The sequence below is a fragment of the Protopterus annectens genome, chromosome 6.part0 (assembly GCF_019279795.1).
Source record: "Protopterus annectens isolate FY-2018-M chromosome 6.part0, PAN1.0, whole genome shotgun sequence".
NCBI classification, from domain to species: Eukaryota; Metazoa; Chordata; order Ceratodontiformes; family Protopteridae; genus Protopterus; species Protopterus annectens.
Genome location: NC_056737.1, coordinates 3,336,199 through 3,353,337, shown reverse-complemented (window position 1 = coordinate 3,353,337; position 17,139 = coordinate 3,336,199). Strand labels below are relative to the sequence as shown.

At 40.9% G+C, this 17,139-nt stretch overlaps 1 protein-coding gene across 1 annotated transcript in view; it reads left to right on the top strand.

Moving 5' to 3' along the window:
* Window positions 1-1,036, top strand: part of CHURC1 (churchill domain containing 1) — a 578,504-nt gene extending 577,468 nt beyond the window's left edge. Inside the window, exon 4 of the mRNA XM_044073776.1 lies at window positions 599-1,036. Coding sequence (XP_043929711.1) covers window positions 599-691 — 93 coding nt within the window. The 3' untranslated portion in view covers window positions 692-1,036. The remainder of the gene's footprint in view (window positions 1-598) is intronic.
* Window positions 1,037-17,139: the final 16,103 nt, after the last annotated feature.

Sequence of the window (17,139 nt, the reverse complement as noted above, 5' to 3'; positions counted from 1 at the left end):
AAAGAAAAGTATTTCTGATTTTAAAACTGTAGCAAGCAGCTTGCTACAAGTTATACCACACAATAAACACCAAAGCATTTCAGTATTGCACTGCTGTCCACAAAAGCAGTATCAAAATTCACTTTTGTACCATTGTTCAGAAGGGCAGGTACATAAATGAATTCTGGTGCTGTACCACCAGTCTTGTTCCCCTAGCATGTTGCCCTTCACCCCCTTTTTCTACACCCTTGCTATGCTACTGCTTGTAGTAACCCTGTCATCAAAGTGATGATGTTAAGTAATAATTTTTCTGCATTTACTTAAATGTTTTTGTAAGTTTTGAAGTATGTCTGAAAGGCAAAGAGTAAAACACCAAACTAACCTGATATAGAAGTATTAAATAATTAAGAATGTATGGTTTTTAACATGTTATCAGAATGAGATATTCTTTCAGGGTGAAGTGAATTTTAAGATGATGTAAGGTTCTGTCACTAATGTGACTGAAATACCCAACAATATGTTAGATGGCTGGATTCTGAGGCACATATATGGAGAATTAAAAAGTGATGACATTATTTTGCAATTAAATTAACCTCAGATTTTTATATGTTGTAATTAGGAATACACCATGCTGTGCTTGCTGTGTGGGAAAGCAGAAGATTGTATCAGTGTTCTCCCAGATGATCCTCGACAGATGGCTCCTTTGTTCTGAATGTATGATTTCACTGGAAAACTGTTAAATAGAAAATTCATTTTTTACAGTTTCTAAGTACTAATTAGTAAAGAAAACTATTTTTATATTATCTTTGTAGTGTATTCTAAACTGTTAATTTGGCCTCATTTAGTAGTTCAGAAATGATGCATAGATGTGCCAGAAGTGAGACTTCCCCATAGACTGTTCAGCTTATAATTTTATTTTGCTTAACTACACAAAATTAAGCAAAAGCTTAGTTCTAACCTTGTAGAAATGGTTTAATTTTTACATTTGTATTAACTTATTTGGTATGCTATTCGATGCTGTTTTTTAAATAAAAGATATATATTTTATAAAATTGAAGAACTCTACTGTTTCTTTATTTGATGGTATTCAGTTAAACAATACAGCTATATTTTTGTAGAATTTAGATCAATAGATCTTAATTTCATATTATTTTTAAATTGAATCAACTGAAAATACATTAATTTAAATGCTCTATGTGAGGGTAAACCCCCAGTATGGGGGCTGCATTTTTGCACCACCATTAATTCAGTACTCCTCAGTAGAGTTATTATACTGTGGAGAGGAACCATGCTGTGTACACACAAATGCTTAGCTTAATAAAAGGAAGATGTTTTCTGTCCCTTATGATAAACCACTTGGATATATGTAGTTTGACTAGCTCCATTACTAGCTTTTATATGTCATACTAATCTAGAAAAGCTGAGTCAAAACTCTTCTTCATACCTAATATACAAAGTCTGTAATCTAAGAAATTTACTACTAAATTTACGTTTTTTGTTGTTGATCAAATATCACTACAAGTGTTTCCAGGTGACTGGAAAAATAAACTGCTGCACCAAGAGATGTTGTGGCAGCTTAGGTTTGATGCAACAACCTTGCCAGGACTAAATGAAAACATCTCCATAGCTAGCAAATTAAAATTAAGATTGAATAAAATATAAAAAAATAAAATGATTTAAATAGCATAAAAGTACACATAGGGCTGTGTTTTAAATAATATATAATGTTAAGTTGTATATCTCGCCTTCGTTCTTGCTGGTTGGGATCGGAGCCGATCCTCGGCTCCGACTCTGCCATCTTCTATAGCTTGGGAGCTGTTTACTGGCTCGAGGCTATCCCATGATGCCTAGCGATAGCTACCCAGATCTCGTTTGCCGCTTCAGCTGCGAGGTGTCATTTTTCTGGCTCAGGCTCTTATAAAGTTTCTTTATAGAACTTTTTTTTACTAGAAATAATCCTTTTCCTAGGGGTTAGTATTAACTTTTTAGTCTTATTTTTGTTGTGTTAGCTAAGTGTGTATTTATAGCTTCCTTCCCTTCCTTGTAGAACTCGTTTAATTTAGAGAGTTCTCCCCCTCCCCCCTCCTTATCCTTTTCTTGTCAGGCTAGCCATTTAGGTTAGAGACTTTACTTCTACCTTCTTTATAGGCTAGCCGTTTAAGTTTTCCTATTAAAAAAAAAAAAAAAAAAAAAAAAAAAAAACTTTAGCTTTAGTCTGTAGTATAGTGTGTTTTTTTGTAGACTCTATTTTGCTTTGGTAGCGATTGTTGTATTTCTTGTTACAGGATGTCAAAAGAATCCAAAGTGTCTAGGTTCAAGAAGTGTGACTCATGCTGTCAGAAAATGTCTCTGACAGATGGGCACACTTCTTGCGTGTATTGTTTAGGCGCTGTGCACCTGCAGGACTCTTGTTCCATCTGCCATGCATTTAGTCCAAGAGTTCTGCAGGAGCATAAGAATAAGCTTATTCTTAGGGGTCTTTTAAATCCCCAGGATTCACCGGCCAAGACTCAGCCTGTGAAATCCCCTAAATCAACCAAGCCGTCGGCTCCAAGTTTGGAGCCATCTTTGGTTCAGACTCTACCTGCTACTTCGGTTCTGGCTGGAACCGATAAGACTATCTCCCCGTCGGCTCCATCAGAAACTTCGGAGCCACAAGAGGCTGAGGTCCCCTTCTTTGGAATTGATACATTCGGCTCCTCTGTCTCCCCTGCTTCAGAGCGAGCGCAGTCACAGATCTTCTCACTCCTCTCGATCCTCTAGGCTGTCTGATCACAATGTGGAGAGAGTGGTCAGTAGGTTGCTAAAGTCGCAAGCACTTGCCAAGATGTTGTCCAGCCCTCTTCAACAGGTGTCGGCTCCGTCCACGTTTATCGATGTTCCTCCTCCAACTCCATTGAGCTCTGAGCCGGAGTTCGTTGGGGTTCGAGTAGTGGAACCGTCTGCTCCGATCCACTCGATGTCATGGGATCTGGGCGCCGGGGCTCCCTCTGCTCCGAGGGGGCGAGTGGCATTGGACCCTTGTCCGACTCCGTTCTCCCTCTCGGAACTTCGGCACAGGTGAGCTCAGCTCCTACATTGGCCTCGGAGCCATCTCCCTCTCTGTGGAGAAGGATTCCGATTTCCTTGGAACCGGAGCCTTCTCTGCATTGTGGCAGGGACGCATTCGATGTCATGAGGAGTGTGCTGGTCACTGAGTCAGCTCCACTATCGGCCCCACCGGCTCCGTCCCCTGTAGTGCCTGCGCCAACCTCTGCTCCTCCTCCAGACCCCAAGCGTGGGGAACCGGCACTCCAGAGCACCCCATTGGGTGTTTCCTCTTCTTCCGAGGCCTCTCCTGATCATTCAGAGGAGCCCCCTCGTAAGAAGACGTGCAAGAGGAAGCACATTGACTCCCCTGAGTCTGTCACTTCTGATACAGACTTAGATGATTCGGAAGGGTCCCCGAGATCCCCCTCTGAAGATGTTTCCTTTTTGGACATCCTAGAAATGCTTAAGCAGAGGGGGAAATGGAATCCCCTACCCCTACCGAGGATGAGTCTGCATTCCTGGATGCGTTCGGTTCCCGACCTTCCACCTCCTGGGTTTCTCCACCTTTCAATCCACTTATGTCAGTGGTGGCTCAAAACACTTGGTCAGCTCCGTATACAGTGGAACCAACTCCGAGGAGACCTGGCAAGTTCATCACATCACCCCATGATAAACAGTTCCTTACCAAAGGTGTTCCTGTTGATGCCATGGTGGTAGCAGCCGCCACCAAAAAAGAGTTAGCGGAGACCTCTTCATCTGTCCATCCTCTTAACAAGGAGTCTAGGACCATGGACTGATACGGGAAGCGAATGTTTGCTTCAGCGACCTTTTCTATGAGGTCACTGAATTACTTATGCCATTTTACCCAGCTTCAGAGGGATCTCCTTAAAGAGCTCGGAGATACCCTTCAAGATCCATCAGCTGAGGGGGCTCAAGCTAAAGTAGCTTCCCAGCTGGCGACGCTTAATTCTGTAGTCATCTCCTCCATGAGGCTCATTTCCTATGCAGCCGATGGTGCGAGTAGAGCTGCAGGTACTGGTGTGGCCCTTAGGAGGCATGCATGGATGCGGCTGTGTAATTTTGCGGAACCCTTTAGACCATCATTCACCAATACCCCCTTTGATGGTTCCTTTCTTTTTGGACCACAGGTGAAAGACACTTTGACTAGGTGTGAGCAAGAAGGCAAGACTCTCTCTGCCGTGGGAGTCCGTTTTTCCACTCCTTCTAGACCATACCCCAAGGGTCAGAAGAGTGGTAAAATGTGGTTCTGAAAATCCCAGGGAGCCTCGCCTGACATACGTAGCAATTTTTCCTCCAGGGGCAGAGGGGGAAACAATAACAACAGACACTGCCCTCGTGGCAGAGGGGGTCCGCAGAATCAGGGCAACAGAGAATCTTTCTCTGATCAGCCCTTTCAGCATCCATGAAGGGTTGCCCAACTGCCCGCCTCTGGAGGCAGTCGGGGGGGAAAACTTTCACTGTACCCAAAAGCCTGGCAAAATTTAACGTAAGACAGATGGGTACAGTCCATTATATCCAGAGGTTACAAAATTCCCTTCTGTCAACCCCCATTACCGTCAAGGAAATCCCTTCCAGATGTTCCACCCAATCTGAGGGACCAAGCAGTAATAGAAGTTTCAAAACTGCTAGAAAAAAAGTGTCATCCAGGAAGTCCCGGCAGACCAGCATGGATCCGGAACTTACTCAAGGTCCTTTTTGGTACCAAAAAAGACAGGGGACTGGAGACCGATTCTGGATCTCAGCAGACTAAACAGGTCTGTTCAAAGAACAAAGTTTCGGATGGTCACGGTACAGTCCATTCTACCCTTTCTGGGTCAGGACAATTGGATGTGCTCGATAGATCTTCAGGATGCATGCTACCATATCAAAATGGACAGGCGCTCCAGGAGATTTCTTCGCTTCCGGCTGGGAGCCAGTCATTACCAGTTCAGAGCTCTGCCCTTTGGTCTCACCACAGCCCCCAGGGTGTTCACCAAATGTATGGCAGTGGTCACGGCTCACCTGAGACGTCTAGGATTCCAGGTGTTTCCTTATCTAGACGACTGGCTCCTCACTGCTACTACCAGGCATCAACTTCTGCAAGCCAGGGACTACACAATCACAATCTGCTGTCAGCTACGCATTACAATAAACTTCGAAAAATCTACTTGGACACAAGGAGCATGTCCGGAAGGCTACTGCCAGAAAGGGTGTCTACGATTCTCCAGCAAGTACAAATTCTAATGCAGAGCATTAGAGCATTATTATTGAAGGAATTAAATGATTTGAATGAAAAAATGACTAAGGATAGAGATTTTTCTAGTATAAAGAGAGATTATGATAAAATGTTTATTGAAGTGGATCAATTTTGTAACAAAATTTTAAGTAGAAAAATAAGGAAATTAGATAGGGACTTGCAAGAATATAGGGAGGGGAAGGCCTACCCAAACCCTAGCAGGGGAAGGAATGGACAAGTTAACTTGGAGGCAGGCCCCAGGAGGGTGGAAGAAGAGGGTAACCTTAATACTGATGATCTGAGTAACACAACAGACCCACCCAGGAGAAGTGAAAGGCTAGCTGAAAGAAATAGGAAGTGTTCAGTACAGGATTTTCAGCATCCCCCCAACAGAGGGGGGGAAGGGGATAAGACAACAGCAGCAGACATGGAACAACTTCTACAACCGAACATAGAAACTGGAGCAAGTCCCCTGAATTTACAAGTGTATTTTGAAAGACAGATTGTTTATAGGAAGGACAATGTTTCCATTTTTAATTACACTGACTTGATTACCTACACAAGAATACTTTAGCCTGTTCTCCAAAGGGCTTCATTTTGTTCCCCTTAAAACAACTAATGTTACTGAGACAACAATAGTGGATTTAAAAATGTTTTTAAGACAACTAAATTTAAAAATAGTTTTTAAAGGCAAATCTAAACCAGACCATAGGTTAACTAGGATAAGTACGTTTAACCCACCCACTCACCCCATTTTAAATATTTTTGGAGAGCTGGTGGAAAAAGATCTGAGACAAATGAGAACAAGTCCAAAACAGGTTCAGTTTAGTAATCTAGAACCAAAAGAATGGGAACTGATGGAACTATTGAAAAAAGAACGCTGTAGAATTATGAAACCAGACAGGGGGGGGGGGGGTGGTATTGATGTACGAGGTGGATTATGATGCCCATATTTATGAAATGTTACAGGATGAAGAACAATATGAAGTTACATCTAAAAATGAAATTAACATAGCCCACTCAAAAATCAAATATTTATTGTACGACCATTTATTACAAGGTGTTATTAATGAGAGTTTATACGATTTTCTATATGTAGATAAGCCTAAAATTCCAGTTATTTTCAGGATACCGAAAACGCACAAAGGGTTGGAACAACTGAGGTTTAGGCCAATAGTGGTAGGTGCAGGAAGCATCACAGAGCCACTAGCTAAGTTTATTGATGAAAAACTTAAGGAATTCATGTCCACAATTGAATACATTTGTAAGGATTCTTGGGAATTTTTAAAAGACATCAATGACACATGGTTTGATACGCAACTATGGATGATGACCATAGATGTGGTAGAATTATTCCCTAGTATTCCGCATCAAATAGGATTAGAATGGTTTGGAGAGGTATTGAATAGAGAAACAGGATTGGACAGCAGAAACATTAATTTGATGGTGGAATTTATGGAAATAATACTAGATAACAATTTCATGTTGTTCAATGCTGAATTTTACAGACAAAGAAAATGGGTGGCGATGGGAACACCGTGTGCCACAGTGTATGCGAATTTAGTATTACACCACTTGGAACAAAATAACGTGTTTAACAGCTCATGGAAGGGGAAAATAAGATTTTACAGACGTTATTTGGATGATATTTGTTTACTATGGGCTGGGACAGAAAATGAACTAAAAGTGTTTATACAGTTCATTAACTCCAGCACAAACTTTTTGAGATTCACTTATGAAATTGATTTAAATGAATTACACTATTTAGACATCAGATTAATGAAGGATTATATTAATTCGAAGTTTCAATCTCAAATATTTAGGAAACCGACTTTCTATAATGCTTTTTTACATTTTAATAGTGGACACCCTTTTTATCAAAAAAAAGGGCATTATCAAAGGACAGTTAATTAGGGCCTCAAGGATGTCTAGTTTGATGGAAAGTTTTAACATAGAGATTGATACCCTCAAAGAATTATTTTTGGAGAAAGAATACCCAGAAGATTTAATAGACAACATGATTCAAGAAGGCAGGAATAACAGAGAAGTAAAATACCCACCTTTATTGGGGTTAGGTAATACTGAATTGCAGAAAGGACAACAAGAAAAGAATTTTGATGTTGAAAATAGAAATAATTTTGTGTATACTTTTTCCAATAAGACACAAGAAATAGAGGCACTTATCTTAAAATATTGGCCGATTTTGGGGATGAATGAGGATTGGAAGGAATTATTTTTGGGAAATCCTCATTTTATAAGAAGGAGAGGATATAATTTAAAAGAATGGTTTGAAAAGAAGGAAAATGTTAAAACGAATAAGAACAAAATGGGGACATTTAAGTGCAATCACTGCAATCAATGTTCTGCTATGTTAAACCAAGGTACATTCTACTTACCCCAGAGAAAACTTTTGGTTAGATCGCACAATTATTACAGCTGTGCATCAAAGGGGGTGGTGTACTTGGGGGTCTGCACCTTTTGCTTAGGTTTCTATATTGGCAAAACTGAAAGACCCCTAAGAAGGGTGTATGAGCATTTTTATGACATTGCCAGTGGCAAAGAAACAAATGCTTTCTTTAAACATTCGCAAAAATGTAGGGAAATGAAATTGAAGTTTATGGTACTAGAACAGATCACCCCAGAAGCAAGAGGAGGGAGCTGGGAGACACGGTTAGAATACCGTGAACTGTATTGGCAGCTTAAACTAGATGCCACAAGGTTCCCAGGATTAAATGAAAATATTAATATTGCACCAGTTTTAAAATTAAGGAAAGCTAGGCTTTAAAGAAGTTAAATGGGGTTGAACATGGGAATAAAAAGTTTTTAAACGACAGAATGAATTTTTAAGGTTTGGGATTCAGTATTTTTTTTAATTAATTGTTAAATTGTTTGAAAATAATCATGTAATTGATTAATTGCTGACCAGCTGATGTTAAAATAATGTATTTAAATGAGGAATTAATGAATGTAACAGTATTCAGTCCTTGAGAAAGCCTGGCAGAAGCTAGGTGAAAGCGCTTGGTTTGATTCGTTTATTTTTTAAAGAATATTGAAGTTCGTTTTTGATTTCAGTTGGCTCCAGGTCCTGTGGCTTGTGGATACTTCGCAGAGCAAAAGAATCCAAGTCAGGTTCGTCCTTCAAACCCTGGTTTCCATGGCAGCGACAGTTCTTCTAATCCCACTGGCCCGTTTTCACATGAGTATCCTTCAGTGGCTTCTGTTCATGCAGTGGTCTTTCCAACAGCTGCCCATGTCTCACATGATCATGATTACAGAAGCATGCAAAAGGCACCTTTCCTGGTGGATGGTCTCCCCACTAGTGACTCAGGGCAGACCCTTCATTCAGCCCCCTCCGGTTGCCACAGTGACCACAGACGCCTCCCTGATAGGGTGGGGGGGCATTATCAGGGCAGGACAGTCCAAGGCACTTGGCAGCCTCACGAGTACCATCTGCATATAAACGTCCTTGAAATGAGAGCCTTACTCCTAGCGTTGCAAGCCCTTCAGGACTCTCTTCCTTCTGGGACCATTGCAATTCAAATGGACAACATGTCAGTGGTGTGGTACATCAATAAGCAGGGCAGAACCAGGTCCTACCCCCTATGTTGAGAAGCACTCAGAGACTGGCAGTGGGTGATTTCCTCCCAACGTTTTCTGACTGCGACGCACATCCCTGGCAGGTCCAGCGTCATAGCAGACAGGCTCAGCAGAGCTATTCTCATGCCTCACGAGTGGTTTCTGAATCAGGCAGTTGTGGATCTTATCTCCCGCAAATGGGGACAGCCTTGCTGCAATCTTTTTGCCACCCCCTTCAACAGCAAATGCAGCAACTACTTCTCCCTTCTTCCGCTTCCAGTCCACGATTGGCTCAGGGACTTCTTTATGCTTTTCCTCCGTTTCCCCTGATTCCAAAACTCATACAAAAAGCAATATCGTTGGGCTGCAAAATGATCCTCATTGCCCCCTACTGGCCTCGACAGATATGATTTCCGTTCCTGCACCATTACCTTCTCGATCAGCCCTGGACTCTGGATCCAATTCCAGACCTACAGATTCATCAATCAGGCGGGTTGCATCACTCCTTCCAAACACTCCAGCTCACAGCTTGGTTGCTCCACTTCCAACCTTAGCCAGGCTTCCCAGCATTTCCCCGGCTGTACGTGAGATTATTGTCTCCTCTCAGAAGTCCACAACTAGAAAAACTTATGCTAGTAAACGGAAACGTTTTTCTTGTTTGGCAGAGGCTAGGAACATAGATCCCTTTTCAGCCCTAGTCCATGAAATTCTGGAATTCCTAGCACAACTTTTTCATTCCGGGTCCGCTTCTGCTACAGTCAGGGTTCAATTGGCGGCCATTTCAAACTTTCATGTTGGGTTGTCAAATTCAAACATTGTCTCATAAGCTCTGTAAAGCTTTTTTAAGAGGGACTACTCTCCTTAGACCTCCAGTGAGAGATCCCCCTCCTCCTTGGGACCTTAATTTGGTACTAACCTCCATAATTCTGCCCCCTTTTGAACCAGCAGCATCCTGCTCCATTAAGTATCTTGGAAACAATTTTTCTGGTAGCTATTACTTCAGCCAGCTGCATCTCTGAACTTCAGGCACTATGTGTTCGTCCTCCATACTTGGTTTTTCATAAGGACAGAGTTGCTCTGAGGGCTAATCCTTCATTTCTTCCCAAAATCTGCTCAGCAAATAATTTAAACCAATCTATAGACCTTCCTAACACATTTTCCCTAACCACACCAACAGGGCAGAGTACAAATTACACCAATTGGACGTTCATAGACAATTGCATTTTTACCTGCACAGGACTAAGGAAATAAGGAAGTCGGACCAACTATTTCTTTCCTATGCTCTAGGTAAACAAGGTCTCCCAGTTTCCAAGGTGACCTTATCCAGGTGGTTGTGTCACACTATTACATTCATTTATCAATTAAGAAACAAAGAGTTGCCTATCAAACCGAAAGGTCATTCTACTAGGGCCTTGGCCACCTCTATAGCCTTCCAATCTAGGTTGCCCATGGATTCTATCTGTGCAGCTGCTACGTGGGCAAATCCTCATACCTTTATTTCTCATTACAAGCTAAATATGGTCTCCAGGAGCAGAGCTGACTTTGGTTTCACTGTTCTGAAGAGTCTGTTCCAATGAGCCACCCAGGATTGTAGGTGCTAGGGACACTGTTCCAACCAGCAAGAACGAAGGCGAGATAGACAACTTAACATAAAGAAGTTATGTACCTGCCATAACATTCCATGTTAGTTGTCTTCATCTCGCATTCTTTTTTGCGTCCCACCCTCCGTCCCCCTGTCCTATTGGACCGAGAGGAATTCTGGTTTCACTGGCTGAGTGTTCTCTGGTTTGTTTTTTCTACTGACTTAGAGAGTATGACAGGTATGTTTAACCTGTTTGGACAGGTTGATTCTCTGGCTATGTCTGGGGTTAGCTATTTCAAATGAGATCTGGGTAGCCTCTAGCCAGTAAACAGCTCTCGAGCTATAGAAGATGGCCGCGTCAGAGCCGAGGATCAGCTCCGATCCCAACCAGCAAGAAAGAAGGCGAGATGAAGACAACTAACATGGAACATTATGGTAGGTACATAACTTCTTTTTAATGTAAGGAAATTGTGTTTTTTAATATAAATGTTTGGTGTAATGTATCTTTAATGTTCTAAGTTGTGGGGTCACATGATTGATCCTGAGAGATGTGTGAGTGAGGGTGTGTCTTTTTTACTTTGATTTGAAACAGTATTTGAACTCACACTGCTTTTGTAAAGTCAGGTTCTGAAGATGTCTTTTTTATAAGACGAAAACACTTAGCCTGTGGTTTATCAATAAACGTTTGTGAATTACTGGTTATCCTGGCTTTCTGTGTCTTCCAGTTTTTACTTCATATTTTATTTTTGGCTGGAATTGGTGTGTTTAGTGTTTGGTACTGAGTAATAAATCTTAAACAGTAAGTGTCTGTCAAAATCATTTCAAAAGGTCCCCGCTTATCAGAGTTCCACTATCTCCCTAATATTGCCTGATCAGTATCACGTACTGTTAATGCAATTTTCATTTCAGGACCTTTAATGTGGAGCTGCAAATGCAGAAATTTTATGGACTGTCTACCTTATCTATGCAAACCAGGAGTCCTACTTGCAAATTCTGAATACTGCTATGACTAGTTGACTAATCTTCATGTGGTGATTGCCAGACTATCTGAGCATGCTGTGTCAAAACACTGCCATAAGCCTGTGAATTGTTGAATAGGCCTTGAACAGGCCGCCTGAGAGGTAAATCCATTTCAAAAATGGCCTCCAGTCCCTGCACATTATGGGGTGCATCCTCATCCAGTGAGTTCATGAGATTATGCCCACTTTTACTTTCCAGGATGACTGAACATTGAGTAACAGCTTAACTCTAGCTCTCCCAGTGTAAAAACAGAGAAGGCCAGTAGACATTTTGTGTTTATGGGTACATTTCAGTAACTGGCTAGTAAGTGTACTGCCTGGATGCCAGGAAAAAAGAAATACAGAGCACCTGGAAAAAAATCAGCTATAAAAAGAAAGGAAGAAACATTGACTGGGGAAAGTTCTGCAGCTGTTCAGCAAAAAGCAATGCAACCTCCAGATGTGACTTCCAGTAACCTGTAGGAAGATATAAGACAACTGCACACAGACCTGGTTAAAATAAATGAAACACTGATGGAGTATATCAATACAACAAAAAAAGCTGGAAAAAAATTGAAGTTTTAAAACAGATATTCAGGTGAGGTGATAAAGCTGCAAAAATCAGAGGTTGAAATGAAGAAAAGGCTGGCTGAATATCAGGCTTCTCAGGAAGAGATGTTTCAAAAAATAAGAGAATTAGAGGACAGCGCACTTAAGAAAAACCTGAGATTTTCAACTATACACATACCTCTCAACTGTATAGATTTTTGCAGAATGTCCAGATTTTTGCCTCATCCTTTTGGTCCGTTTTTCAAAAAAATGTGTTTTCTGGCAAATTAGTGGCAAATCATTAAAGATTAAAGTTAAAAATAATGACAAACATTTGAGTTTCAGACTTCATACCATTCGTGAAGTGTTTGCTGATGTAAAACCTGTTCTATTAACTTTCTAAGTTTGTGAGAACAATATTTAAAAATTGTCCCTATTTTTGGGCCTTTGTCCCACTTTTATTTATGGCTCTGTCCAGATATCTTGCTCTAAGAGGTATGACTATACCGAGAAGTGGGAAGGAACAGACTGCATTAATTTTATGAAAGTACAAATAAATAACTTGACTGGTATTCCACAGCAGGAGTTATTGAAAGGGCACATCGTGTACACACTCCAAACCTGGCTATAAGAAAGCAACCTAGATCTTTAATAGTAAAGATGCAATCCTACCAGCAGAAGGAGTTGATTTTGATAAAAACTGTGGCAGAAGGATAAAATACTAAAAGTAGGAGACTGCCGAGTGTTTGTAGAGAATGGTGATTACTCATTGTACACCAGGCAGAAGAGGAGTAAATTCATTCCACTATCCGAGAATATCTAGATGCAGGTGTGAGATTCAAACTGATGTACCCAGCTGTCTTCAAGGTGTTCTTCCCTGGAGGGGCAAAATCATATTTTGATTAAGTACATGCTAAGGAGGAAATACAAAAGTTTGTCCAACAAAAGGTGAGCTGTGAAACAGAAGAATATTCTGCTGCTGCTTCTTCTGGTAACAACCACAAAGAGACTGTACTTATTTATTTATTGACATTTGTTAACTGATTTGGTCCAGCTGGGCTTGTGGCCCGTTTTCAGTGGAGACATGAGGAGAAAAGCTCCAAGAAAAAACGAGATTATACATACAGAGAAGTGATAACATATGCATTAACATGCGAACAGGAATTGAATAAAAGTTTAAAAAAAAAGACATTTTGAAGACTGCAAAACTGGTAACATAAATATTAACATGCGATTAATGTGATCAAAAACTGAAATTATGCAATAGTATTTAAAAGACAAATGTAAAAAGAGATAATTTTAAACACTTGTAGTTATGTATATCCCTGTTATCAGGGTTATGATTTATTTACGTTTACAAAGAGTTCCAACCAGATTTAAGTATTAAGTAGAAATAAGTACCCTCAAGTAGGGGGGAAACTTTGTAGAGAGGGGCATACTGAGAGGTTGAAGAGGGGTTAGGTTGGGTCCTGACAGGGACAGATTTTGGAGTCAAGTAAATGGAGTTTTAATTTTTCTTTAAAGTGGGATGGGTGAATAGTGGAGCATATGTCTCTAGGAAGTTTGTTCCAAGTTTGGGTGATGGGGTATTTATATAAGTGTTTGCCTACTGCTGTTTTTGGTTGGTAGGTGTGTAGTAGTAGCTGATTTGATGTACGCAGAGTATGAGGAGGTGTGTAGACAGAGATGAAGGAAGAGAGTGCAGGACAAGATGAAGGTTTATAAAGAATGAAGTGTAACATTTGAAGTTGATAGCAACAGTAGGTGGAGGAACTCAAGCCAGTGGAGGGATTAAAGGGGGAAGCAGTGACGAATATTATATAAAGAGTTTGTGATGAATCTAGCTATCTTATAAGTTTGTTGGAGTTTGTTTAAGGTTACAGTTTGAATGTTGGTGAACACAGGTGTAGCATAAAGTGAGGAGGGGAGCTTGAGCAAGAGAGAGTCTAGTGTTTGGAGTTAGAAATTTTTTGTTACGATAAAGTAAACTTAGTTTCTGGTTTGTCTTTTTTATGCAATGGAGAAGGTGCATATTAAATTTGAGTTCATCATTAATGATGACTCCTAGCAATTTAGTGTGAGTATCAGGTTTAATGATTGTATTTGAGGAAGTGATGGAAAAGGAGGATTTTGTGGTGAGTCACAGAACGGGGAAGAAATAGGAGTTTGGTCTTTTTTGGGTTGAGGATGAGTAAGTTACTGGTTAGCCACTGTTCGGTAGAAGAAAAGGTGTGTTGAGCGAGTGTATGGAGTTCAGAGATGTTATCAGAGATAGAGATGAGAGTTGAATCGACATATTGTATGAGGGAGGATTGTTTGCATGATGTGTGGAGGTCATTAGTGAAGATATTGAACAAGAGGGGGACCCAAGATGGAGCCTTGGGGTACTTCTGTAGGGACAGGTAGGAATGGAGAAGAGGAAGAGAGCCATTTAACGGACTGCTGTCTGCAGGATAAGCAACTGGAGAACCAGGAAAGGGAGGAGGAGGATAGATTGAGACAGGCAAGTTTAGATAACAGTAGTGGATGGGAGACAGTATCAAACACTCTGGAAAGGTCTAAAAAGAGACAGGATATGACTTTATTATCTAGGTCCTCAGCTATGGTATGGGTAAAAGATAGGAGGGCTATAGTTGTACTATGGTTGGGACGAAAGCCGTGCTTTCCATGCTGGGGACTGTACCGGTGAAACCTGTTCTACTGTTTCAATGGGAAATGTTAGAAAGAAGGAAGGGAGCTTGAGAGTTGACTATAAGAATCGAGAGTACTTTGGAAATGAAGCAGACAGGATTTGGGAGATACAGTAAAACTAGTAACTTGATGTGCAGTAAGTATATTTGTGAAATGTGACAGAACAAAAAAATCTGTAAATATTGGACTTTTTCAGAATTTGTTGGACTTGTGGGGGACTCTCAATGTATATGCCCTAATTCATGTCATTAATGTTCTGAAAAATGCTTTGGGGAGGAGGAGAAGAGAGAGGAGAAAGTTAACTGTAAGTAAAGAAAGCATTTTTTCTTAATAGCACTTTTTTTGTGGTGTAGGATTTTCTTTGGATGCCATAAAGTAAAGTTTTTTGTTATTTTTAGGTACAATAGGGATTGTAAATAGGTGCTGCTGTTCCTTTTTCCCCTTCTTTCTCCCTTTTGTCTTTCTTCAGTTTTAAGAAATGCAGGCACTGTAATGTAAAAGAATAGTCTCATTAAAAGAGCATGACAAAAGAAAATTTAATATGCTTTTTCTCATTCTTGCATGAGGGAATGACTGGTTTAAGGACCTTCATTGATTTAGTAACAAGTCTTAAGAGAAAGCAAGTAAATGAAAAAGAATATTGAATATTGTGACCTCCTTCCTGTGGGCCAGTAATCAAGGAGCCCCAATCTTCACCACTGACACCAGTGGGGAAAGTTCACTTAGAACAAAAATAGATATACACAGTATTTTCAGATGCAGCTTTCTGCACCAAACACAATTTCTCTTAAGAGCACACAGGGAGCACATTGTAATGTTCTTCGTGTTTCACTGTTGCAGTCATTACATTTGGGTAATCTGCTGGCAGGTTGCCCTCAATCGGCCTGATTAACAAAGTCTTGGGTCCTGCATCGGTTGCTGTCCCTTCTTCGATGATGTCAGGTTGTCAGGGGTATAAAACATGCAGCCGACACCATTACATCAGTCTTTCTTACCGCGCAGTGCCCGAAGCAGAAGCAGTTCTCAAGTGCCGGTCGTCCAATTCCTGAAATTTTCATTTTCGAGTTTCAGAACCGAAGTCTTCAACTAAAAGTTAAGTACCCTGTTGGGGAAACTTTTTCTTGCTCCTTACTGATGTCAGTAAAAGTTAATAATTGTATTACTTGTGGGAAGCAAATACCTCATAAGGATTTTTATTTGTACTGTATTCCTTGCCTAGGCCTTGACCACAATGTGCCTTGCTGTTGGTTTTGTGCTAAATTTAATCAACGCACTATTAAACATCGGTATATTTTTGCTTCTTAATATTTTGGTTCAAGATTTAACTATCCAGAAATGTCGTCGGTTAGCAATCTGACTACTGGAATACCTAAAAACTGCAAAGAAAAAGAGATCTTTGAGGTCCAAAACCAACAGCGAAGCTTCTCATAAGCCAGTCGCCGGTTCGCCGGTACTCAGTGAGGTGCTTTCGCAGCCCCTGATACCCACTACATTTGATTCGCAGGACTCTACTGAGACCCATTCGTAGTCTGGTATGCCGTGAGATACTTTAATTATTGAACCCGCGGATGTCTGTACCTTAGACGGGTCCGTAGCCGCTGAGCAGGCACCGGCTTCTGAGGGTGTTTTCAGGCCTAAAGATTTGTATATTAAACCGACGCCATCTTCAAAATTAAGGCCAAAAACTACTTCTGTCTAAAAAAACGATGTTTGGGCCACGTGTACAAGCCCCAATGCCTAAAAAACAAATTATCAAAATGGCTGAGGATTTCATTACCTTGATCAGGGGTACCCATCCCCCTCCTGCTAAGAGGCCTAGGCAAGGCACTGACTATGAATCTTCAGATCAGGTTTCTATTTTTCTGATTCCTCTTCTGATCAGGAATTATCTATTCCCACTTATGAGGACTCTGATGCAGAAGATTCAATCTCTTCTGCTTCTCCTCCCGAGGATTTTTCTTTTGGCGAAACTTTGCATACCTTAAGGGAACACTTTCACTGGGAGAGTCAGGATTTCTCAGAATCTAAAAAGAGGCTTAGGGATTTCCTTCTTCTTCCTCACCATAGGCCTTTGGCTATACCTCCTGTTCTAGACATTGTTGATGTTTTCTCAGAGTCCAGTATGACTCCTGATTCCCTGCCTCCAGCTCCTAGTAAGCCAGACAGATATTACAGGGTTCCTGACTCCCACGAATTCCTCTTTAAAAACCCTACTGCTGACCCTGAAACCATTTCTCAGGGTCCCAATGGCGTTAAGGCTTCTACTGCTAAAAATCCCACCCCTTCTGATGGAGATTCTAGAGAGCTGGATAGATGGGGTAAGAAGGTTTACACGTCTGCAACCTTGGCAATCAGGGCTTTAAACTGTCAGTTTCATATGCTTAAATATCAACAGCATGTCATGGGTTTACTTAAACAGAAAATGATGTTGATTTCTGACTGTGTGGAAAATAGAGTTGCAGGATTTATTGCTTTCAGCTGAACAAGTTGGAAAACAT